At 45.3% G+C, this 26,547-nt stretch overlaps 1 protein-coding gene across 1 annotated transcript; it reads right to left on the bottom strand.

The window, feature by feature from the left end:
* Positions 1-2,403: 2,403 nt before the first annotated feature.
* Positions 2,404-19,730, bottom strand: LOC310855656 (protein mono-ADP-ribosyltransferase PARP12-like; the record flags this gene model as incomplete). Its single annotated transcript, XM_083760756.1, has 13 exons — positions 19,341-19,730; positions 17,298-17,433; positions 16,533-16,818; positions 16,101-16,196; positions 15,312-15,362; positions 15,037-15,163; positions 12,022-12,181; positions 11,459-11,558; positions 10,771-10,867; positions 6,614-6,698; positions 4,908-5,038; positions 4,616-4,771; positions 2,404-2,821 (listed from the first exon to the last, which is right to left on the bottom strand). Exons 1-13 carry the CDS (start codon positions 19,610-19,612, stop codon positions 2,404-2,406), a joined length of 2,115 nt encoding a protein of 704 aa, XP_083616882.1. The 5' UTR covers positions 19,613-19,730.
* Positions 19,731-26,547: the final 6,817 nt, after the last annotated feature.

A 26,547-nucleotide genomic window follows, 5' to 3' on the forward strand; every position in this document is an offset into this window, starting at 1 on the left:
GTTTCCGCCGGACACACACTGGTCTGACGAACCCATTCTGACCTGAGATCAGATTCTAAAAATGTCAGTCGCTCTTCGATTTAAAAAAAATAGCAGACCTACAAGTTCATATCGCGCCACTCGGTGGCGCGATATGAGCTTGTAGATCTGCTATTTTTAAATAGCTAAAGCATAACATGATACTGACACCAAAATGGGTGCCCGGTCAGAATGGGTTAAGTTTTTAATGCAACATTCATTTAATGACACCTTGAACCAAAACCTTTAATCAGCACCTCTTCAGTAGAAATTGAATTCCAGCTGCCCAGTAAAACCACACTCTAATACTGTTGTACTGGGAGCTGACGACCAGTACAAGCACAGTCTGATACTGTTGTACTGGGAGCTGACCAGTACAAGCACAGTCTGATACTGTTGTACTGGGAGCTGACCAGTACAAGCACAGTCTGATACTGTTGTACTGGGAGCTGACCAGTACAAGCAGTCTGATACTGTTGTACTGGGAGCTGACCAGTACAAGCACAGTCTGATACTGTTGTACTGGGAGCTGACCAGTACAAGCACAGTCTAATACTGTTGTACTGGGAGCTGACGACCAGTACAAGCACAGTCTGATACTGTTGTACTGGGAGCTGACCAGTACAAGCACAGTCTGATACTGTTGTACTGGGAGCTGACCAGTACAAGCACAGTCTGATACTGTTGTACTGGGAGCTGACCAGTACAAGCAGTCTGATACTGTTGTACTGGGAGCTGACCAGTACAAGCACAGTCTGATACTGTTGTACTGGGAGCTGACCAGTACAAGCACAGTCTGATACTGTTGTACTGGGAGCTGACCAGTAGAAGCAGTCTGATACTGTTGTACTGGGAGCTGACCAGTACAACCACAGTCTGATACTGTTGTACTGGGAGCTGACCAGTACAAGCACAGTCTGATACTGTTGTACTGGGAGCTGACCAGTACAAGCACAGTCTGATACTGTTGTACTGGGAGCTGACCAGTGCAACCACAGTCTGATACTGTTGTACTGGGAGCTGACCAGTGCAACCACAGTCTGATACTGTTGTACTGGGAGCTGACCAGTGCAACCACAGTCTGATACTGTTGTACTGGGAGCTGACCAGTACAACCAGTCTGATACAGTTGTACTGACCCGTTACAGGACAGGGGAAACTGTTGTGCTTTTCTTCGTCCTTAGTTTTTGAGGTTCACTGCAGAAGCGTTGGTCTCAAAAACAGGAGAAAAGTGACAGAAAAAGACTCGCTCACTTAGACCGAGGCTTAAGAAAATAGCTTTTATTTTTATTTTTGATATGCTCATAAATTGCTCTGTGCCTATAGGGAGTTAAAATTAGCAAACATTTCATCAGTGCTATAAGGGTGGATCACAGATAAACAACTTGCTTTTAAAGCGCTCCAAATCAGTTCAGCGCGGGTGCTGGTTGAGTTACTGATCACCATGGCAATTGTGGGACGTGGACATTACAGAAATATAAAGTTCACACAGTGTTACATTTGAAATTATGAAGCCAGCCTACACACACAACAACAGCCTTACATAATACACAACCATTCAATGTGGCTTTCCTATAGGTAGCAATGCAGGGAGAGATCTTCATCTAGATTCAGTCTGAAGGCGTTTGGTGTCTAAATCAGCACCTCTTTAACCCATTTTGAGCAGGAACCCCTTTTGTTGGTTACATACATTATGTTATAATTTAGCTATTGAAAAATAGCAGATCTACAAGCTCATAGCGCGCCACCGAGTGGCGCACTACGAGCTTGTAGGTCTGTTATTTTTGAAAAATCATAAAAAGTCCCTGGCAATGGGAGATGTGATGTCCTTATGCTTCTGATGACACTCAATGTGTTCTATAATGCATGTGCAGACTGCTCTGGATGTTTTGCCTACATACTGTACATTACAGTAGATTACATTTACAGGAAATCATATAGACCAGGGGGTTCTCAACGTTTTTTGGCTGGGGAAAATGCTTTGGTCATGTCTCGCGACCCCCGCGACCCCCCCCCCCCCCCCCACCACCACCACCAATACAAATTGACTGCTACAATAACCTTAATAATAGTGAAAAAAATCAATAAATACTGAAAGCAATACTGAAATCTTTAAGGAAAGTTTATGCATGCACTATGTGTACTATGTCAACTCTAAATTTCCATTTTTCAGCCATTCAGTTGCAAATTGTTTTTTTTTTAATGTTTTTTTTTAATAATTTGGGGACCCGTCAAAATAATTCGGCTACCCCCCCCCCCCCCGAGGGGTCGCGACCCACGGGTTGAGAACCCTTGATATAGACTACATTATTATCTCCAGTAGGCTACTAGTTGGACTCCATAGTGTCGTAGTAAGTCAGCGTCATGTGATCAAAATTATAAAATTCAACAAATGACACACGTGGAGTCATTTGCAGGTGCAGGTGTAGGTGCAGGTGTAGGTGCAGGTGTCCGTACAGTTGGTGCAGGTCTGGGCGCAGCAGCAGCAGCAGGTGTACGGTACTGTACAGACGCGTAGATGTGTGGTACAGACGAGTAGGACGTGGCGGTCTTCAGCTGGTACCTGACGAGGTACTCGGGGTAGATCTGCTGCTTCTCGAACACCACGAAGATGGACGGGTCGTCTCCGCGGTCCACGCAGCTGTCGTAGAAGACGGTGTCGCCGCCGTCCTTGGAGGGCGGTCGGACGTAGTGGGAGGAGCCCACGGTGTAGTCGCCCACCAGCACGCGCGACACGAACATGAACTTGACGGCGGACTGGCCCGTGTAGCTGTGGGAGTACTTGGCGTCCCTGGCGAAGTAGCTACCTGCATGGGGGTTATTCAGTATTTTAGTCTGACGACATTTTGTAGTGCTACGTTACGTCCGGGTCATTTTGTAGTGCTACGTTACGTCCGGGTCATTTTGTAGTGCTACGTTACGTCCGGGTCATTTTGTAGTGCTACGTTACGTCCGGGTCATTTTGCAGTGCTACGTTACGTCCGGGTCATTTTGTAGTGCTACGTTACGTCCGGGTCATTTTGTAGTGCTACGTTACGTCCGGGTCATTTTGTAGTGCTACGTTACGTCCGGGTCATTTTGTAGTGCTACGTTACGTCCGGGTCATTTTGTAGTGCTACGTTACGTCCGGGTCCAAGTGGCACCAGCTCCCGTCCGCATCTCATTGTAAATAGAATATCTAAACGTGTGAATCTTTTTACAATGACGTTATTTTTCAGAAAGGAAGCCATTGAGGGTTAAAATGGGTCTTAATGCTTCCAACTCGAGTAGAATTATTAATGTTTGTACAAGTGTCCATGATAACAAAAATATATGATGTGGAGACAATAAAAACTATTATTATCATTATTATTGAAAGTGGCAACAGTCCATTTGCTCGGTAAAATATTTCGGGGGCATATTTAGAATGTGTGCAGGCTTGAGTATGTTGAATCTAGTTTGCATTAATGAGGATTTAGTTGACACAATAAAATAAAATGGCGATAGTAGGCTATGTGGGGCAGACGGCCCGTCACAGCCAGATTTGGGAGAGCAGCGCAGCTTTGCTGTTGCAAGGAAAGCGGTAAAATTAGACTTTCGTGGTTGTTTTCGTCTCAGATTTAGTCCGACGGAGCGTCACAGTATAACTCCATGGGGACACAAAAGTAGGACCCGGAAGTATCTCAGGAGGGGGCGCTCACGTCACAGCTAAAATACTGAATTGGAACAGAGCAGGGGTCAACGCCACGTTGGCTTGTGGTGGACATTTGGGTCAACATTCCATGTTTGCTACGGACAAACAAAATGAGTGGACGGAAACACATGAATCGATAGCCCTGAATGACCAGAACAGGTCTGGGGGTCTTTGCAAATAAAACATTTCAGAACCACTAGTGGACTCCTAATGTGCCATAGTGTCATAATAAATAATTGGCATACATATTCTGAAGAAAACCTGGAGACTTGACATTCAGTAAGTGGGTGTTATGATCTAAATTAATAAGAACATTATAATGGGTATGAAGTGTGTAAAAATGAAACTCTTCTGAAACTGAAAATTTGCCAAAATTTGGACAACATAAGTCAGACGTGTTGGTGGGAGAAGATGGAAAATCTGGATCGTCGTACTTTTTTTTCACGTCAAGGATCCCCACATCTCCTATAGTGGTAATACTGAAACATATTACTGTATTAGCATAGTGACTCAAACATTATAATACTTTCAAGCAAGAGTAATTATAGTTAAATTACCTAGTATGAAATGAATAGAGATGCCAGGCAAGCATAAAGGGCTTTTCAGACGATGAATGAGGGATGCAGCTGTTGTCATCGCCTGGATCAGCAACGTGTCTGCTCGTGAGGGCCGTGGCATTAAAAGAAAAATAAAGCTCACCAGAATCCAGGTCTAGTCGCCTGCGGGCGCGTGCACAAACGAGAACGCACATCGCACGCGACACTTGCACAGGACCGCGCTCGCTTGCGTCAATGCCCCTCGACTACTCTGCCCGTCCAAAATAATCACCCGCCTCGCCTCTTGTTGAAAATGTATTACCGAGGTCTGGCGCGTCAAGTCTCTTCCCGTCTGAAATGCCCTTATAAAGACACTTGAACACTCAACCTACCTTTCCCGTAAGCAGTGCCATGCGTGCCACAGATCCTCCAGTCAAAGTTGTTGAGGCAGATGGTGTCGGTGTGTTGGGGGTCCGTCCCGTGGAACAGCTTCCTCTCGGCCACGTTCTGACCTCCATTGTTCCTCTTCCGTTGGTCCTTCAGCCTACAGAACATTAGTTATGAAGTCATTTTGGTCAAAATATATACAGTATATGGCAGTTCAGCTGTAACAAAGAAAAGCGTGGATATGACGGGCCAATTAAGTGTTGTTTCGGTTTGTGTTTTTTTAAAGGACGTACAACTGAAAGGCTTCCCAGAGAGCTTTGTTCTGAATGCGTTCGATCTGCAGAATGTCCACTCCCGTCATGGTGTTGCGGAATAGACCCTCGATTTCCTTGTATTCCGCCGTGGCGGTCGCGAGGGCAACTCTCTGGGAGGGGAAAAGAGGACATGTTAGTTGTTAGTTATAATCAGGGGTGCACACAAGCGGTGCGCCAGTGCGCATGCGTCGTCAAAACGTTTGGTGCGCCGTAGATCAAAGGCATGGAGGCGCATTTGCGCACCAGCTGAGAGACAGGGATTTCAAAAGGAACTCAAATGAGATGTTAACGTCCTGTAAGAAGACTTATAAATAAAACTAGTGTTGACTAATCATTACAAGTGGCTCTTATTTTGATGAGGCAGTTTCTGCACAGAAAGTCTGTTTCACTTGTAAACAAGCTACGATGGATGAGCTGTCAAAGTGCTAGTCGCTAAACCACGTTAGCGACCATGTTTACAATATGAAAACTGTCACTTAGACAATGTAGGTTACACACGCTGGAATGAAACATGGAACCTGCAGGCAGCATTAGGTGAGTAATTCATTCTATATGTGTTGGATGTTTGTGGTTGTGCTAGAGATAAACGGACAGGTGCTGCCAGTGGGATATACTGCTGCTTAACGACGACGACACTGTTTGTGACTAGGTGTACCCCCCCCCCCCCGCTGTGCGCACCAAACTACATGGGCAGGTGCTCCTTTGAGTACTAGCCCAAAATAATAGTGTGCACCCCTGGTTATAATGTTCCCCAAAGGAGGAAGCGCCACTGAACTGTTACGACAAACCTGTGCTAACAGTCCTGCTAGAATACATCTACCTGCTATCTATCTGCTACTTCCGGCGCATGACATACGGCACCACACAACCAAACACAAAATGACTTGTCTTTTAGTTCTACTGAATCTTTTCTCCACTAAATTAAATGTGTTTTATAGAACATGGCCTCGAATTGCACCTTTCTAAATAAAATTTGTTGTATAGGCTACTGTATATGGAATATGAGCTACTGTGAAGCTGTTCACAAAAGGTTTACCCAACTTGTGCTACTACATGGCAAACATGCACGTACATAATACTCTTTTTTTAGTCTTGTTTGTTTGCTCTTTCTTGCACTCTTTATTCTATCTCTTTGTTTGCGGTTATGTTATCCATGCTGCTGCAGTGTCTGAAGGAAGCCAAACGAAAATACGTTTTACTCTTATATACCTGTACACAAGTTGTAACAATAAAGTACAACCTTGAACCTGAACACCTCCCTAACATTTTAGTCTAGTTTGTATCTGTTGACAAAATTGACAATATATTTAGTCCTAATTTTAGTTATCATAGCTTAGTTTTTACTTAGTTTTCATCAGTGAACAAATGTAGTCGAGAAATAGTTTTAGTCGACTAATAGTTTTAGTCGACGAAGTCAACAAGGCTCAATTGGCAGAGGTTAATATTCTGTGGAGTTTAGAAGTGTGTATGAAACTGTGAGATGCAGAGATTAAGTATGTATTAAATGTATAAACTATGGGTAACAACACACTGTGGTGAAAGCCAATCCAGACGGATGTGAAGACAGAAATTATCAAAATTATGTGATCCTTTAAGATTTCAGTGGCTCTTGATCTCATTTGGGGTAAATATTGTAGGTAATTTTCCTTTGCTAAATTACAGTATGTACGAATGCAGTAAAATACCTTGTATCCCGTTTCGGGAGTTTGGGACTTGTCCCAATGTCCCGGCAGAGCTGTGAAGATAGACAGATTCCGTGCAGGTCTTCGGCTGGAGAAAAAGGAAGATTTAAGTAAACATTTCCAAAACTATTTTGTCAATATCTAGGGCAGGCGTATTCAACAGCATGTGCTTGTTGACGCTCGTCAGTTAATCTCAAGGCAATTATGTTTATGCACTGTCGACCTGCTACCTTTAAATCTATTTAAAGGTAGCATATACTTTATAGACATATATCACCCTGTGCTATACTGTGCACAAATGTATTACAATTTCTTTGCGCCCCCCAATACACAATAATTCTACAGTTGTGGCCCCCGGCCAAATCTAGTTGAATACACCTGATCTATGGGTTTTCACAATTATTACATAATCGTCTAATCGCCTAATATTTGAGATAATCACAATTATGTTGTCATAATAACAAGTCTCCTTGTTGAAAGATGTTCATATATTTTTAACCGATTCCCAGGGAAGAAGAAGCGTTAACCGGCCGAATGACCTGGAAGTGAATACGAATGAATCCTCCATGGTGGTGTTCTGCCGATCAGACTATTAATGTGGCCAACGTGACCTTGAATTAATGTTTTATTAAGCTCCCAGCATCGTACTTTATCCCATTCTGAGCACTAAAAACACTAATGACTGTGTGATTTATTTGAAAGCACATTAATCCAATGCCCTTTTATCAAATCTCGTGTTCTCGTGAATGGCCAAGATGGGTTTAATAGCTTTCCACAAGATATCTCGAGAGTGGCATGGATTGGGTTGAATGAATGAATGAATGGTTTATTTCGATCTATTCAGTTAGACAATTACAAAACATATTTTTTCTTTTTTCTTGGGTTCAAGTATAACATTTATAAAAATGTAATTAATTTATTGGTATATTTCAGTCACTTGTAATATCTGCCCTGTGTTTCATTACGAAGCCTAAAAGGCAAACGGAATTGTAATTTCTATTCACAGTATTCCGATTTACAATGCCAAAAACGCAATCGCGTGAAGGGTTGGATTGGGGGTAAGTCCCTGCGACATACTAGCGTCATGTCCAGGGGGTGTACTTGTACACCAAGCTGCCTCACACTACAGAAACAGGAGATAGGCTCCTGCCCCATGGGCCTCATGGCTACAGAAACAGGAGACAGGCTCCTGCCCCTATGGGCCTCAAGGCTACAGAAACAGGAGATAGGCTCCTGCCCCTATGTGCCTCATGGCTACAGAAACAGGAAATAGGCTCCTGCCCTATGGGCCTCATGGCTACAGAAACAGGAGATAGGCTCTTGCCCCTATGGGTCTCATGGCTACAGAAACAGGAGATAGGCTCCTGCCCCTATGGGCCTCATGCTACAGAAACAGGAGATAGGCTCCTGCCCCTATGGGCCTCATGGCTACAGAAACAGGAGATAGGCTCCTGCCCCTATGGGCCTCATGGCTACAGAAACAGGAGATAGGCTCCTGCCCTATGGGCCTCATGGCTACAGAAACAGGAGATAGGCTCCTGCCCCATGGGCCTCATGGCTACAGAAACAGGAGATAGGCTCCTGCCCCATGGGCCTCATGGCTACAGAAACAGGAGATAGGCTCCTGCCCCTATGGGCCTCATGGCTACAGAAACAGGAGATAGGCTCCTGCCCCTATAGGCCTCATGGCTACAGAAACAGGAAATAGGCTCCTGCCCTATGGGCCTCATGGCTACAGAAACAGGAAATAGGCTCCTGCCCCTATAGGCCTCATGGCTACAGAAACAGGAAATAGGCTCCTGCCCTATGGGCCTCATGGCTACAGAAACAGGAAATAGGCTCCTGCCCCTATAGGCCTCATGGCTACAGAAACAGGAAATAGGCTCCTGCCCTATGGGCCTCATGGCTACAGAAACAGGAAATAGGCTCCTGCCCTATGGGCCTCATGGCTACAGAAACAGGAAATAGGCTCCTGCCCTATGGGCCTCATGGCTACAGAAACAGGAAATAGGCTCCTGCCCTATGGGCCTCATGGCTACAGAAACAGGAGATAGGCTCCTGCCCCTATGGGCCTCATGGCTACAGAAACAGGAGATAGGCTCCTGCCCCATGGGCCTCATGGCTACAGAAACAGGAAATAGGCTCCTGCCCTATGGGCCTCATGGCTACAGAAACAGGAGATAGGCTCCTGCCCCTATAGGCCTCATGGCTACAGAAACAGGAAATAGGCTCCTGCCCTATGGGCCTCATGGCTACAGAAACAGGAAATAGGCTCCTGCCCTATGGGCCTCATGGCTACAGAAACAGGAAATAGGCTCCTGCCCTATGGGCCTCATGGCTACAGAAACAGGAAATAGGCTCCTGCCCTATGGGCCTCATGGCTACAGAAACAGGAGATAGGCTCCTGCCCCTATGGGCCTCATGGCTACAGAAACAGGAGATAGGCTCCTGCCCCATGGGCCTCATGGCTACAGAAACAGGAAATAGGCTCCTGCCCTATGGGCCTCATGGCTACAGAAACAGGAGATAGGCTCCTGCCCCTATGGGCCTCATGGCTACTTAAACAGGAAATAGGCTCCTGCCCTATGGGCCTCATGGCTACAGAAACAGGAGATAGGCTCCTGCCCCTATGGGCCTCATGGCTACAGAAACAGGAGACAGGCTCCTGCCCCTATGGGCCTCAAGGCTACAGAAACAGGAGATAGGCTCCTGCCCCTATGGGCCTCAAGGCTACAGAAACAGGAGATAGGCTCCTGCCCCTATGGGCCTCAAGGCTACAGAAACAGGAGATAGGCTCCTGCCCCTATGGGCCTCATGGCTACAGAAACAGGAAATAGGCTCCTGCCCTATGGGCCTCATGGCTACAGAAACAGGAGATAGGCTCCTGCCCCATGGGCCTCATGGCTACAGAAACAGGAGATAGGCTCCTGCCCCTATGGGCCTCATGGCTACAGAAACAGGAGATAGGCTCCTGCCCCTATGGGCCTCATGGCTACAGAAACAGGAGATAGGCTCTTGCCCCTATGGGCCTCATGGCTACAGAAACAGGAGATGGCTCCTGCCCCTATGGGCCTCATGGCTACAGAAACAGGAGATAGGCTCCTGCCCCTATGGGCCTCATGGCTACAGAAACAGGAGATAGGCTCCTGCCCTATGGGCCTCATGGCTACAGAAACAGGAGATAGGCTCCTGCCCCATGGGCCTCATGTCTACAAACAGGAGATAGGCTCCTGCCCTATGGGCCTCATGGCTACAGAAACAGGAAATAGGCTCCTGCCCTATGGGCCTCATGGCTACAGAAACAGGAGATAGGCTCCTGCCCCTATGGGCCTCATGGCTACAGAAACAGGAGATAGGCTCCTGCCCCTATGGGCCTCATGGCTACAGAAACAGGAGATAGGCTCCTGCCCCTATGGGCCTCATGGCTACAGAAACAGGAGATATGCTCCTGCCCCTATGGGCCTCAAGGCTACAGAAACAGGAGATAGGCTCCTGCCCCTATGGGCCTCAAGGCTACAGAAACAGGAGATAGGCTCCTGCCCCTATGGGCCTCATGGCTACAGAAACAGGAGATAGGCTCCTGCCCCTATGGGCCTCAAGGCTACAGAAACAGGAGATAGGCTCCTGCCCCATGGGCCTCATGGCTACAGAAACAGGAGACAGGCTCCTGCCCCTATGGGCCTCAAGGCTACAGAAACAGGAGATAGGCTCCTGCCCCTATGGGCCTCAAGGCTACAGAAACAGGAGATAGGCTCCTGCCCTATGGGCCTCATGGCTACAGAAACAGGAGATAGGCTCCTGCCCCTATGGGCCTCATGGCTACAGAAACAGGAGATAGGCTCCTGCCCCTATGGGCCTCATGGCTACAGAAACAGGAGATAGGCTCCTGCCCCTATGGGCCTCATGGCTACAGAAACAGGAGATAGGCTCCTGCCCCTATGGGCCTCATGGCTACAGAAACAGGAGATAGGCTCCTGCCCCATGGGCCTCATGGCTCGGCAAGGCTACTTACTTTGTACACCTCAACAGTGGGTGCAGGGCCAATAAAGCCATCATGGAAGCAGGTATGGGCCGCACACCATTCTTTGTAAGATCGAACAGTGTGCGGGGGCCGTACCTCCTTCCACTACATAAAAAGGACATTTCATTCAATACATTACCTTGTTTTTAGGACGTGTGCGTCATGTGACGAAACAAAGACAGGTCGTCTTCTCAACAGCCTCTTAGTGCCATACTGTTTGTTTGTCTGGATCATATCTGGAAAAAGAAAATAATAATGGTACAAATTACAATTTAGGCATTTAGCAGACGCTCTTAATCCAGAGCGACTTACATTAAGCAAGAACAAAAAAGCATGGGAATACATCACATAAGAACATTTATCATGAAACATGCGTAAGCTAAGAAAGTAACAGTGGAATATCTATATGATGAAACTATACATATAAACTATACATCTATACTACTATGCTATACTTATGTACTATGATGTGCTATGACTACATACAATGCAATTATAGTGCTGTCTACATAACATGTTATAAGTCTGTATCAAATGCTATCTACGTCTACAGAAATGCTATCTAAGGGGGTGGAGTAAGTGCTACGGGCCATGATGGATTCTGAAAAGGTGGGTTTTCAGACTACGGCGGAAGATTGGGAGTGATGCTGCAGTTCTGACTGCAATGGGAAGTGCATTCTACAGATGTATGGTAATACAATATATTTATTGTAATAATTAGAAATGACATGGGCCCAGACCGCTAGCCTCCCCTGGCCAGACTATATCACTGCCTTTTGAGAACCGGCAGATTTGTGTCTGACAGCTGCTATATGATGACCTCTGACCTTGGAAACTTAGCATGTATGTCTGTGAACCCGCGGTGAACTCCACCTCAGCCTTGTCATCGTTCTGGAACTTCTGCTCCAGCTCTGCACTGCTGACGCTCTGGAGAACACACACGCACACGTGCGCGCATTTAGCAGACGCTCTTAATCCAGAGCGATTTACAGTAAGAAAGAACAACACATGGTAATGCATCAAATACATATAGAAATAGTCATCTAGGATCATACATTTTTGTGTGTGTGTGTGTGTGTGGGGGGGGGGGGTGCGTGCGTGCGTGCGTGCGTGTTCTCCAGAGCGTGCTATTTTTGAAAAATCTCGAAAATGGGCCTCAAATCTTTGAATATATATTCTTTCACAGTTTCAGTTTTAAACTCAAATCTTTGCTTCTGGGGAGGTCCCTGGAGCAACACATTTTCAGATGGGGGTCAGGCGGCATATTACATATAACTTTTGGGGTCCTCGACATGTATATTGAGAACCACTGATGAGGTTTTTCAGATTATTATTATTCTTTTTTTAATTTCGACGTCAGGCCTAAATGTGTTAATGGCCGTTCACTCACGGTTGAAGCGTACTGGTTCCAGGCTCCGAACTCGTCCTCCCAGTACCAGGCCCAGTCCGTGGTGAGGATGAAGGTCGGCTCCAGAACAGAGGAGACGGTGGAGAGACGCCGCACTCCGTTGGGCCCACGGGTCATGGTGTCGAAGCAAACGACACAGCGGCTGTAGAGGAGACATCACACGGGTCAACACGGTCTGGACACAGCCACTGTAGAGGACAGTGGTTTTCAACCCGCGGACCACCAGTGGTCCTTGAGGGAGTTCCAGGTGGTCCCCAACTAAATGATAGAGTTAGTAACCAAATGGACCCTCTTAGATCTCTTGAGAGGGTAAAAACCAAATGGACCCGTACTCTCGAGAGTTCAATTGTTGTTAAAACATCTGATTATCGTCCGAACGTCCGAATTAACGTCAGATTAGAGATGTAGAAGAATTGTTATTTTTTATAAGCGTTTGCCTGTTATCTCTCCTAATGGTACCAATATCAATACAGCATGGAATTGTGGATAAAATAACGATAACAAAAAAATATTCTTTAGTTTTGGGTATGAGAGGCAAAATCTCATGGTGGTCTGTGGCTCAAATGCCAAATAATTAATGGGCTGTATAGGAGTAGTAGTAATAAACTACATGGGCTGGACACAGCGACTGTATAGGAGAATTACAGTAGTAACTAGAAAAAGTGCCCTTCTGGGCACAGGTCTCCACCAGGTTATCCACAGATCCGTGCAGTTAGAGGTAAAAACACTTTTGGGCCAGTTATAGCGCCACCTTGAGGCTGAGTTGAAATTGTTCATGTGGCATTTCGTCCTCGGCCTAGTGGGAATGTGCGTGCACAATTTCACGGAAATCACGCGATGTGTTCATGATTTGCAGCATTTTGTTTGAAACTGAGCACTCCTGTGAACTTTGGAAGCCAATCTTAACCAATCAGGATGGAGTCTGAGAAATCTGAAAGACCAGTTTCGTTGAATGGCTCTAGAGAGACTGTGTACTAATTTGCGTGATGTTTGGACAAAATCTGTAGGTGTACTGTGAAAAAACTTGTTTTGCACAAAGCGGCCTCCTGGTGGCGCTATAACAGGCCGTTCTGGAAAGTTTGGGGCAGAGGTTCATGGTTGGCATCCAGGGAGTGTGTGTGCAAAATTTGGCATCGACCGGGTTAACGGTGGCCGAGATTAGCTGTTCACGGACGGACACACGGACGGACACACGGACGGACGGACACACGGACGAAGTGCAAAACATACTCTCCCCACATGCCTTCGGCCTGGTGGAGACAATAAACTACATGGGCTGGACACAGCGACTGTATAGGAGAATTACAGTAGTAATAAACTACATGGGCTGGACACAGCGACTGTATAGGAGAAATCACATAATGCATCTGTGATGAAGGAGCAGGAACCAGCTCATGGTTGTATTACTACTGTTTTTTACCTGTGTTGATATAATTGAATTGTGTTATTATTCAAGTCATGTCTATGAATTGATGGCATCGGGCCTAAATGGAAACAAAAAGAAAAAAGGGCTTTTCTTTTGGTGCTATGCCTTTTGGACTTTTGACTGTGACAGCTTTGACTGTACTCTGTTGCTGATTTTAACATTGTACGTGTCTAATAATAAACTATTCAATGAATCAATCAAACTACAGATACACATTCTCCCTAAGGTTCAGATCAACTTCAACATTCAGGTGTCACAGCAGCATGACGGCAGTGGGAATGAAGCACAGGTGCCAGTTCCATCGCGATGCTAAACGGTGCATTTATATAGCGCCTTAACCAAGACGCTTTACATAGATGTGCATTACATTAACCCATTCACACACATACTGTATTCTATTCATACACCGATGACAGAGGAAACCATGCCAGGCACCAACCTGCACATCGGGAGCAATTGGGGGTTCAGAGTCTTGCCCAAGGACACTTTGACACCCACTCTGGGGGAGCCCGGGTTCTAACTGGCAACCTTGCGGTTCCCATCCGGTCGCTCTACCCCGGAGAAACCGCCGCCCCCGCAATGCATGGCCAAATTATTTGTGGGGGTCCCCAGTAAAGTATTTGTGGGGGTCCCCAGCCCAAAAGGTTTTGAAACCCCTGATATAGCCGATACAGAAGTAACGAAAGACAAGGCAAGGCAAGACAGGAACAACAGATAAACATTATGCTGGGATAAGGAGAAAAGTACTACTATGCAAACATATGCAAACTATGTGTGTGTGTGTGTGTGTGTGTGTGTGTGTGTGTGTGTGTGTGTGTGTGTGTGTGTGTGTGTGTGTGTGTACACCTATGTGGGTGTGAGTGCATGTTAGAGAGTGTTATGAGGATGGGAGGGGTTATATCGTGTTTTATTTAGTTTTGTGCACCATGACAACGTGAATGTCCCTAACCCTATGATAACCTCACATGTAAAGCACTTTGCAACACGACTTTGAAAGGTGCTATATAAATAAAGTTTTAATATTATATTATGTGTTAAAACTAGTACATAATAAGGCATTACACACTACACATACCAGAAAGCTCGTCTCAAATTAAAAACACAGTCGTAACGGCGTAAGTGCTCTCTCTGCCTGGTCTTATTCCTGAACATAACCTCAGTTTGTAAATACATCAAAGATGCGAATATAATCCATTTCTAATGGATGAAGCCTTGGCCTGGAAGAGAGGTCATCAGGCGGTCTCCAACCTTCCTAGAGTGTTTCAACCTTCAACCACTACACTCTCCAGTTGGCGGGTCAGGCTGGTCAGTAGCGATTGGCCAAGTCACTGCCCCTCTCCTCCAGGCTTCCAGCTATAGACGAATCCCGAGCGCAGCCATCACCGAGGTCAGTCAGCACCGTGGGGACGGCCACACCTGGCCAACAGGGAAGTCAGCAACCTGCCGGCCAGGGGCAGCAAACCAGTGCTGACCACACACCCCCCTCCACTGTCCTTTCTCTCATGCCAGAACTAATAGGAGGCAGAACATTTTTAGGGCGAGGCTGGCGAGCATGAGTTTACTGTACATACCTGGATGTGTTTTTGGGGTCACAGTAGTCTTTCTCAATCTCCACCTGGTTTTCCAAAGCAGTCCACTGTCGTCCCTCTCTGACCTCCCACCTGTAGGGCAGCGCGGAATGGGCTCTGAAGCACCGGTCTGAAACAGCAGAAAACCACCCGCATGCGACAGGTTAAATTAAATGGAGATGAATACCCTTGATCAAACACATTATTAAAACATTATTCTTCTTCAAAAAAAACACAATATAATAATTCCTTTTCATATACTGTTCATTACTACTCACCGGCATGTATGCAGTTGCCCTTGATGAAGAACATGCATATCTCCGTTTTATCTAAGAAAGAAAAATCAAAACAAAACAAAATATTACTTTGTGAATGAATAGCTTACCCTATACAACTGATAAACCAGTGGTTTTCAACCAGTGGTCCGGGGACGGGAACTGCCCATAGATCCAAAGTCCCGTTAGTCCGAACATGCATTAAGGTTGGCGAACATTATGGATCATTAACTGTTGAGAGTGCGCAATGAAACCAAATGGACCCTTACGGGTCTGTTGAATCGTTTTCATTTAGTTTTAGTCACATTTTAGTCACCTGGAATCATTTAGTGTTAGTCTAGTCTTTTAGTTTAGTAGTTAGATTTCGACTAAAATGTATTTTGGCAGGCCTTGATGGCGTCGTAATGGCTGATTTTACACTTATAGTGTAATATAATATATATATATAATAGCAGATCTACAAGCTCGCAGCTCGACGCGTTGTGAGCTTGTAGATCTTCTATTTTCAGCATGCCGTGTGTAAAAATGACTTCTGTCTTTTACTTATACTGGATCTTTTGTCCATTAGTCCCTTCCTAACATTTGTGTCTAGTTTTTATTTGTTGACGAAACTGCCAATATATTTAGTCTCACTTTTAGTCATCATAGCTTAGTTTCGATTTAGTTTTCGTCAGTGACAAAAGGTAGTCGACGAACGTTTTTCGCCACAGTTTTATAGTCGCCAACATCAACACTAGTGAAAACCACTGTGATAAACTGATAAAGCCTGAGAAAGTGTCTTTGTGTCTTTACCTTTCATCGAGTTGTTCTTCGGCTTTCCTCTCTGTCTCTCGTATTGCTTGGCAGTCTGTGCGGGGCCATTGCTGGTAGGCGTCACGGCCATGCCGCCTAGAGCAGTGGTGGAAACAAGTGACTAAGTAAAAAAATAATTAAACGTTTTTGGCTTTTGTGCCTTTATTGATAGTTACAGTGAAGACGGCCGGACAGGAAAGATGGATATAGAGAAGAGGATCATCCCCCTCCTCCTCTCCTCTCTCTCTCTCTCTCTTAGCAGGCAACAGTGCAGCACTAATACTATCTCTCTGTTTCTGGCAACAACAGCGCCCCTACTGGTACTGATAGTCATATACTGGTGCTCATGGTACATAGGTAAACACAGACATTGCTGTTCCTTGGAGTGGTTGCACCACTCAAAAATGTGAGTATACTTTTTCCACCACTGACCTGCAGCAGCACAGAGGCCGTCGACAGGCTGCTGTTGGCTGTGGTGGTGGTTGCTGCTGTGGCGTTCCTGGACGTTCAAGGTCTGCTTGTTCATGTAAACGGACTTGATGGAGGCGAGCAGCTGGGCGCTCACCCCTCTGTCCTGCAGGGTTCTCCGCGGGTGAGGCTCGTGGAAGTCGTGCGCCTTCGGACAGCTACAGGGAGCCTTCAGGTACCTCTCGCAGATGTGGAGCCGCGTGCAGTTGTCACCCGCCTGGCAGCGCTCGTTGTTGTAGTCGTAGCATATCTAAAGAAGAAGGAAATGACGAGAAATTGTGGTGGGCACATAACAGACTACTACTGCATGAGGCAAATATCTGAGTGTGTAAAAAAACATCCAAACAGAAAATATGTATTAAACGATGTTAAACGACGTTAAACTCACTTTGCCACTCGATTTGCCATTCACTTTATGCATGCGCATACCCTTTTGTTGTTCTATTCAGACACAAGACCACGCACACGCACGCTTTTCAGAAAGTTATTTCTTTCTTTTAATGCATTTCAATATTTCAGTCAATTTAAATTCAGTTTCATCTACACGTTGATCCATCAGTTTATGCACTTTAAAAATAAATAAATAGGCTAATCAATGCGTTGCAAACAAGAACATGCAGGCCACTTACAGCCGGAAGCACCAGGCTCTGGTCATTCTGGTTAGTTCATTCATACTTACAGGTGGAAGCACCAGGCTCTGGTCATTCTGGTTAGTTCATTCATACTTACAGCTGGAAGCAGGCTCTGGTCGTTCTGGAGCAGCAAGGAACGCAGTTCGTTCAAGGTCAGGTACGTCAGGCCATGTCTTCTCAGAACCGGCGAGTTCTGGAAGGAGTTCAGGTCGTGTCCGAACCGACATGGTGTCCTAAAGGAAGTAGTACGTAGTTAGTTGTTGTTGTTGTTGTTGTTCTAAACGTGTTTGTCAATTCCTAGCCCCGTTTGGAATCTCACTCTATACTCGCTCTTAGCTCTGAGAAGAGGTTCCATATGGAGGTATCCCTGCATCGGTAGAAAGGGGGTTGAGCCATCCAAAAACAGTGGCAAAAAACCATTTTGCAGTGCCGTTTCCAAAAAGTAAAGGCTAGCTACAGATAATACATTTAGGCACGTAAGATTTTTAGACAAGGGTAAATCTGTGAGTTCATCCTGCTATATAGCGGACAGTGACTTTTAGACTATATCATTTTAACTACTTGTGTTTTATTGTATTTTATTTTTGTGTCCTGCCCTGTGAAGCACTTTGAGCTGCATTTATGTATGAAAGGTGCTATACAAATAAAGTTTATTATTATTATTTTATCACTCAAGAATGCTTTCAAAATAAACCACCTGTGGTAACTTGTTGACAGAGGCAATAGAGCCTTAAGGGTCAACTGGCACACACACACACACACACACACACACACACACACACACACACACACACACATTTGAAATGTTTATTTATGTCCACCGTTAAGTATTTTTAATCTTTGTTTGACCGATTTGGTCGCTTTATTTCTTCTTGTTTGTTTACCGTTTATTGTACCGCCTCCCGGTGTGCGGTTGGCTTGTGAGGCTACGTCCCTGCCTCTGATCTGCTGTGTCATAGCTATAGCGCCACTAGCTAGCCAGATAGGCGGTACAATGAGGTGTCAATAAACAAGGAAGGAAGAGAAGAATCCAAGCTTCCAAATCGGGCAAACATATATTAAAAATACTTAACGGCTTCCGCGCCACAGGAGATATTCGCAGCGGCATGTATGGGTACTTTACTTTACATATTCAGAAAGCCTCACACGGAAACATTTCGTCATAGAGCGCGGGGAGCCGCTAAACATGGAGTAAATGTTTTAAGATGGGTGCGTCCCAGGTGGCATGGTAGTAGTGCAACAGGACCCAATGCACTGGGTCGAACAAATGTCAGAAACTTCAGTAGCATTTGGGTTCTGCTTGGAGGGCTAAGGGACAAGGTGACACCCACATGTTAGAGATGTATAAGATGGGACAGAAAATCAGTTAGAACTGAGAGTGAGAGACAGCAGAGAGAGACAAGGGGGAACCTAGGCACTCTGCCTGGGACAAGGCCTCAATATGCAGTAACCATAGAACGAATGCTTGTAACTTGTAACTGATTGCTGACCAATAAATGGAAAGAAGGAAATGTGCCTGCTTGGATCTCCTATTCATTTCAACAGCAACTTCAACAAGGGAATTAGGTAAATTAATCCACAGAGCCCTGTAAGAAAGACACATCATATCTTCCCTATTGTTAAATAAAAAGCATTTTTATCAGATCTGTGGCCATTTTCTCATTGTTTTTCCACCGTCCTTTCATCTACGCGACCCTATCGGTTGGGAGGTGTATTGCACTGTGATTACATTATAACTCTACGATAAAGTGGCCATCTTTCGGATTTAAATGCATTTTATTAAACAGTACGTATGATGCAGGTTCTAATACCCACCCGGGGAGGATTATAACATCCGTGGCTCTGGGATGAGACCTTTACATTTAAAACCTGAACGTTTATTGTGGACCTTAAAGTTGTAAATGTAGCAAGGTGGGGTAAAACAGGGTGAAGTCCCGCGGTGAACCATAATGGCTAGGACGTTATTAAAGTTTTAGTGACAGCTGAAGACCAGTTTAATAGACAAAACAAAACTCGACCTTGAATTAGCCTTAAAAAATACTACTAATTCGTTCATTTAAAAAGATTGTTAATGTTCCAACAATGTGACAAGAAGAAGAAGAAGAAGAAGAAGAAGAAGAAGAAGAAGAATAGAACCAACCTCCCCTGTCCAAACGGACAGTCTCCAAGCAGGAACTTCTTACACAGGTGTAGGTTGGGACATCCACCCCACTGACAGTTGGTTCTGCAGATCCTCAGAGAGGTTTTTGAGATCACCGTCTCGTGCCCGTTGAGCACTGCTAGACAGAACTTCTCCCGGTTGGAGATGATCTCTCTGACGTTCTCCTGCAGGGCGACGTTAGCCACCAACTCGTCAACGTTCACCGAGCCGTTGTTCGCGCAGATGAATCTGGTTATTTGGCTCTCTGCCATGGGCCCATCTGAGTCTGGGTTGAGTTGTGAATGATAGATATTAAACTATATCATCTGATTCTGACTGCAATGACGTTGTTATTATAGCACTGACTGACTGACTGAATGCTGGAGAACATCGGAAGTGGGACTGTCTGTGGGAGTCGCCGAGTCAGAGACGCTCCTTGTTAGGAAAGCCTGGTGAGGCGAGGTTAGCTGAGCTCCTTGTTATGTAAATGCTGATGATTGGAAAACGAAACTAAGAAGTGTGCTTATTCAGGAAGTCTGTTATTACACTGCTGTCCGCTAGGAGGGCTCTTGAGACATAATCAGGGTGTAATAATAATACAGACAGTTGTTTGTGTATGTATAAATCAGGAGACAGTAGTATATGCACTCTAGTGTGACTGTATTAGAACTGATGCCCGGATGTAAACATCACAACTTCCCCCAGTGCTGCTGGGGCATACCACTATACAGGGGGGTGGTTCCCACTCCCTGTTCCACAACAGTGGAAAATGTGTTTAGTAAAAGTATCAATACTGCAATATAGAAATACTGTTAGTCACATGATGTAAAAGTAAATTCAAAATGTACTTTCGTACGTCCACAACATTATTGTCATAAAATGTACTTAAAGTACCAAGTAAAAGTAGCCTACTCATCATGCAGAATGTCTAATTTCAAAGTATACAAATGTATACAAATCTTTTGAAAATAGCAGTTCTACAAGCTCACAATGCGACGCAATGTGTCACAATGCAAAGCATTGTGAGCTTGTAGATCGGCTATTTTCAAATTGCCGAAATGCATACTATAGGGCTGATGTGGTTACTGTATGTTTTGTAATAATAATCCAAATCTACAAAGTAACTAGTAAAGTTTTCAAATAACTCTAGTGGAGTAGAGATGTACTGGAGTAGGAAAAATATAAGTAGAAATACGTCAAAATTGTACTTAAGTACAGTAAATGTGCTTCATAGTCTTGTACCTTCTACCAAAAGGGCCAGCCTTCATAACAAATCGGAATAATACAATGTTTATTGTCTTGAATATACTTCAGCAACAGACAGACATACACAGGCAGGCAGGCAGGCAGGCAGGCAGACAGACAGACAGACAGCTGACCAGTACAACCACAGTCTGATACTGTTGTACTGGGAGCTGACCAGTACAACCACAGTACAACCACAGTCTGATACTGCTGTACTGGGAGCTGACCAGTACAACCACAGTCTGATACTGTTGTACTGGGAGCTGACCAGTACAACCACAGTCTGATACTGTTGTACTGGCCCCGACCAGTACAACAAACACAGTCTGATACTGGGAGCTGACCAGTACAATCACAGTCTAATACTGGGAGCTGACCAGTACAATCACAGTCTGTATAGTTCAGACTGGATTAGAATGAGTTCTTATACATTCCAGAAGTGATAATGCATACGAAAGCGTTCACAGAAGTTCCTTTCCCAGCCTGCATGTGTGACTTGACAAGGCCAGACTGTAGGCTATTACTTTGGATAAAGCTGTTTGCACTCAGCGGGAGGATTCATATTAATGTTTGATTCTCTGGCTGGGAGACATACTGAGTTAATCCAACGACCAGGAGGTCAGATGGATCTCATTTCTACTTCCTACGACCTTGTCCGGTACAGACGGCTTCATGAAGTTTTAAAGTTCATTCCTAAAATTCATTCCTATCAGTGGGAGATTTAAAAGAGAGGACATATTGGGCTGTATTTTGCGTGTCTTAAGTACCAGGTCTTATTCCCTAACTTGAGTAAACTAAAGACCTGGAGGCGTGATCAATGCTCTTTGGCCACTCAGAATAGCCAAATGGCATTGATCACGCCTCCAGGTCTTTAGTTTACTCAAGTTAGGGAATAAGACCTGGTACTTAAGACACGCAAAATACAGCCCATTGTGTGGCCGCGATCGTCAGTTCTTTATTGGTTGTGGGCCGTTGGATAAAGCTTGTTTTGACCAGGGGCGCAATCTGGGAAAGGAATCCCAGATAAAAGCCTTTGGAAAGATGTTTATAACAAAAGTCAAAGTCATACCATTTGTCACACACGTTACCGCAGTGAAATTTGTTTTCCGCATTTGACCCATCTCTTGGAGCAGTGAGCCACATCTAAGGAGTGGTGATCTGCAGCCGTGCCTTGCTCGGGAATCATTTGATTAGTAGATTTGACCCCCCAATCCAACCCTTTGATGCCGAGTGTCAAGCAGGGAGGCATTGGGTCCCATTTTCACAGTCTTCGGTATGACCCGGCCGGGGATCGAACCCCGACCATCCCAGTTTCAGGGCGGACACTCTAACCACAAGGCCACTGAGCTGTCCATCTTGCTTACAGTATACATTTTCAGTTTACTTCATAGGATGTAAATGTATATCTTCGGCAGTCAATGTTTTAAAAATGGACATGCATGATTGCACTGGGGCAATTTAAAAATCTTGCTCGCTAATCTTGTTCTAAATTATCATTGTTTGAATTAAGATGTACTTATTATTGTTTTCATACTCTGTTCTTTGCTTGTTTTTACAATATATAACAGTATATATAACAATATATGCAGTGAGAAGCACTTTATATGTCACTGCTATTGCCTATTTCTCACTTTCAATGTTTTCCAATACAATATTTCAGTGTATATTGTTTCAGGGAGCATTTGCAAAGCACCGGCCGTCATCTTGAAACAGAAAATAATGATAACAGCTGTGCGGATGTCGTCTATTTTCTTCCAGGAGTTTGTAGATTATAACCTTATTTCCCCACTCTATCAAGAACGAGAAATGAGCTCCGTTTTCCCAGGCAAAGTCCTTCTTTTATTCAATCAAGGCATGTCCCATAGTTACATCAAGTTACAAGCATTCAAGTCATCTTCTCATGGTAGGCTATACCTCCAGGCCAGGTCAAGCCCTGTCCTGCCTCGCCTCCTCCGTTTTCCAACTCACCAGTCCCCCCAACCTCTCTCCAACTCCAACCTTTATCCAGTACATCCCTCTCATGCAGTGGGTTGTAACCTGTTGTCCCTGTGTGTGTGTGTGTGTCCTAAACAGCTAATCAAAGACCCCCAACGGTGACAGTCCCTGTAGTACTCATAAAATGCATGCATGGAGACAAACTGTACCCTAAAGAATGGCTCTCTGTCACTTATCAGTCAAACAGGAAGGCCTAAAGATCAAAAGATCACTCCCAAGAAGGCCCACAAGGCTTCCTGCCTGTAGGACAATTGATATGCAAATAGTTACAACACTGTGATGTGATGAAGGGAGAAATGGCTTGAAATTATGACTAACCATATGCTTATATGATTCAAATTACACGACACATCCCCCCTACTAATAGTCCTCAAGGCTATTAGTCTAAAATATGAATCATAATTTGGCTCAACATGTTTTCCTCCCCACAATCCCCAAATGTTCAAATTCCCAAAAATGTCTCAATTAACCCCGAAACCGAATCCCTTTTGTAAGATAAGTACCCTCCTCCCCCCTGGGCACTATTCCAAATGTAAAACACAGTCAGGTTGACACAAAACTCGAAACAAAATGAACAAAATCAAAAGCTATGTTATTTGACATCTGCTAGATAATGACCCTATCAGTCTTATCTTGCCCTGCGACTGTTTTAGACTCACATACTGTGTTAAACAGACTGACTAAAATTAATTCAAATATATATAAATGTACCCCAACATTTTTCTCTCACAGACAGGCCTGGCCAGGACTTGAATACACTCACAGACACACAAACAAATACCCCCCTTGCACCTCTGACCCCCCTCCCCCCCCTTAGTTTGTGAGTAACTTTCACAGAACAATGGACAGATGAATAGTCCTGCAGAAACCCTCATCTGACCATGATTCGGAAAGCAACACAAACCAAGAGCTAAAACAATATTTGTCAATCAGACTGTACTATTGCAATCTCAATCTCAAGAATAAATGAATGAAGAAACATACAGTACATGAAAATCAAACATCAATACATCAACATGGAAACAATAGATAACCACTATTCCTCAGCGCACTTAGATGGAGTCTAGAAAAAGTCAGTTGTCAGATGACAGCTAGGTGACAGATCAAAAGCTGTGCTTTCAATAGCACAGAGAGGGGCGTCTCAGTGTGCAGCCTCTTAGAGTCTCTCGTTGCGGTTTCTGATCACACTGTCCAGAAAAATGACCATACTGACCACATTTATGACAAACTCCTCTCATTCTCCAGCTTTCTGGGCTGTGACGTGTCAGTGGAATATATCCTTGCTGAGGTGCACGTGCAGCCCACTGATAGGGTGACACTGGCTGTTGACTCTGTGGTGCCCTCACTCTCCATGGCGGCACTTGTTGTTGGTCTGCGCTGTCCTGCAAATGTGTCACTTCTGGTTGAATCAGTCTCTCTTCTTGAATCTTTGTCAGCACTTCCGCTTGTAGTGACACTGTATTCTCGTTCATTTGACGTACAAGGTCAACATCTTCAAGTCTTTGGAACTCCTGTTTTTTCCGGAACAGGTCGACACAGTGAGCAATATGGTTTGTGTAGGTTTCCAAAGGCAGTGTTGAGAGGGAGACGACCTCCTCCAATTTCGTCTGTACAGGCCCTGGCAGTCCCTGGAATATCTTGTCTCTAACAAGTGTCCGGTCGAAACCTGGACCGCGGGCGTCATTCCCCGTCACGTCCATCCAAATCTGATGCGCTTTGGCCACGTACCCCCTCGGATTCTCTGTGGCTCTCAGCGGGTCAATGTTGACGCTATCCGTGTACACTTTGAGCGGATAAACTTTTCTCAGAGCACGCCAGAATGCACTTCTGTGTGCCACAAAAGGATCACTGTCATTCTCTGCATTGTCGATATATTCTCTGAGATCTGCTCTGGTCAAGAGATCATTAAGAACATGCACATTCTCCAGCATGCCAATCAATGCTTTCATGTCACCGATAGCCAACTGATTATCCCTGATTCCCAACTGTGGGTCCTTCATCAATGCATGAAACTTCGAAATCCAATGATATGCTCCCTGTTCGAGGGGTGGCAGACGTTTCAAAACGTATGACAAGTCTGAATGGTACCATGGCATATATTTCCCTCTCATCACTGGCAGCTGAGTGACAACTGTGTCAGTGTCAGGTGTGGGCATCTCAGCCCTTTTCTCCATGATCTCCTCCATGTATGCGGTCTGACGTGCTTGAGCCTCTGCCATGTCTTTCATCTTCCGGTCTAGGGTCAATGACATGGCCGCCATTGCATCCTCCCAGCCCCGTGGCGCCTCCTCTTGCCGCTCTTGGCCCCGTTTTGACAGTTCCTGCCTCTTCTCCCATTGGACCAAAAACCGACTGATTTCCTCTTCTTCCCTCGACAGCTCCTCGAGACTAGTCACCAGTGCTGCCATGATGGGCTTGTTATCTTTGTAAACCTTCAGGTCGGCTTTCTGTCGTGTCTTGCATTCCCTGATCTCGATCAGCCTCTTGCGGGAAGCCTCTGCATCCAGGGCGAGTGTACCCCCATCCGCGCCATCTCCACTTCCGTCCTCCGATCCTAGTGCGCGACTGGCAGTCCTCTTCTGTGGTCTGCATGGGCGCCTGCTCAAAGCCCCCCTGGAGTCTCTCCCACGTCTCTGGCTCAAATTTGTGCGAGTGTGGGGAAGCCTCTCACAATCACTGCTGTCCTGTTCAAAGTCCTCATCACTTTTGTTGATGCTCTTCCTCTTCCTCTTACTTCCACTCTGCCTGGTTTTCAGCTTGTCCAGTTCTCGAGCAGCTTCACATCCTGTGGTCAAGTCAACTTCTTCCCTAGCAATTGTAGCAATACTTTCCATAAAGGTCTGTGCAGTGTCTTTGTCCCCACATTTCTCATAAAGTCGTCTCAAATGCTGTAAGTCTCTCTTCTTGCGGGCTTGAGTAGAACTGTCCTCCTCCGTGTCAGAATCAATGTTCGTGTCTGTGTTGGGGCGGGCTGCCCTTCTGTAGATGTCTTCACCTCCCTCTCTGTAGCTGTGTGCAGCCTCATCATGCAGGTCAATCAAGTCGAGGACCAGATGGGCCTCTTTCATCAGAATTTCACTCAAACGTGTCTCTATAGCACGCATATACTGCCTCTGTGTCCTTAATTCACTGGTCACGTCCTCTTTCAGGGAACGTACCCGCTCCAGCTCCCTCTTAACAGAGCGTTGAGTGTCGCTGTCGTCTGGCCGTTGCTTTGATGTCCTCATGTCACTGTTCTCCATAACGTCCACCTGAGTCTGTGCTGAGTTGTCGCTGTGACCCACAATGTCAATGCACTGGTTCTGGTTGTCTGTGTTGCAATCAGCGGAAATCTTCTCCTCCGGCAGTACTGACACAGACAATGGTGCGGAGTCTGACAATTTCCTGCTCATCTCCTCACTGACAGTAGGCCTCTGGCTCGCTATATGTGCGACAATATGAGGACCCATTTTCACTTTTTCTTTCAATCTTCGAGTTCGACCCTCCTCACAAAACAAGTCTAAAACTGACAGTTCTTCTTTCCTTTTCATTTCTCTCTCTTTTGTCGTCTCATCTGCTCCATATGTACACACCTCTGCCTTTATAGATTCAAGGTCTTCTATCTCGAAAGAGCCCTCTTTTGGCCATGGCGGCCAACGCTTATGCCATTTTCCTGAAATGCTGGAAATATTCTTAGATGGATATTTCTTGTGCACAATTTGCACTGGAGTACGCTTTGTGGCCATAACTACTAAATTGTAGCTAATCTCACTAACTGTTACTCATTCTGGGTGACACACTCACGCATGCATGTCTCCTCACCTCACACAGTCACAGACACGCATACTCATTTGCATACTGGCATAGAATGAGTAGATAGTCAACAAACTCACTCACTCACTCAAGGAAAACATGCAATACTTTCTTATCCCCGTTCACACAGGAAAGTGTAAAATAAAGAAATGAGATAGACAAACTATACTTAGTC

The sequence above is a fragment of the Protomyctophum parallelum genome, assembly GCF_964188405.1.
Source record: "Protomyctophum parallelum genome assembly, chromosome: 1".
Classification (NCBI taxonomy): domain Eukaryota; kingdom Metazoa; phylum Chordata; class Actinopteri; order Myctophiformes; family Myctophidae; genus Protomyctophum; species Protomyctophum parallelum.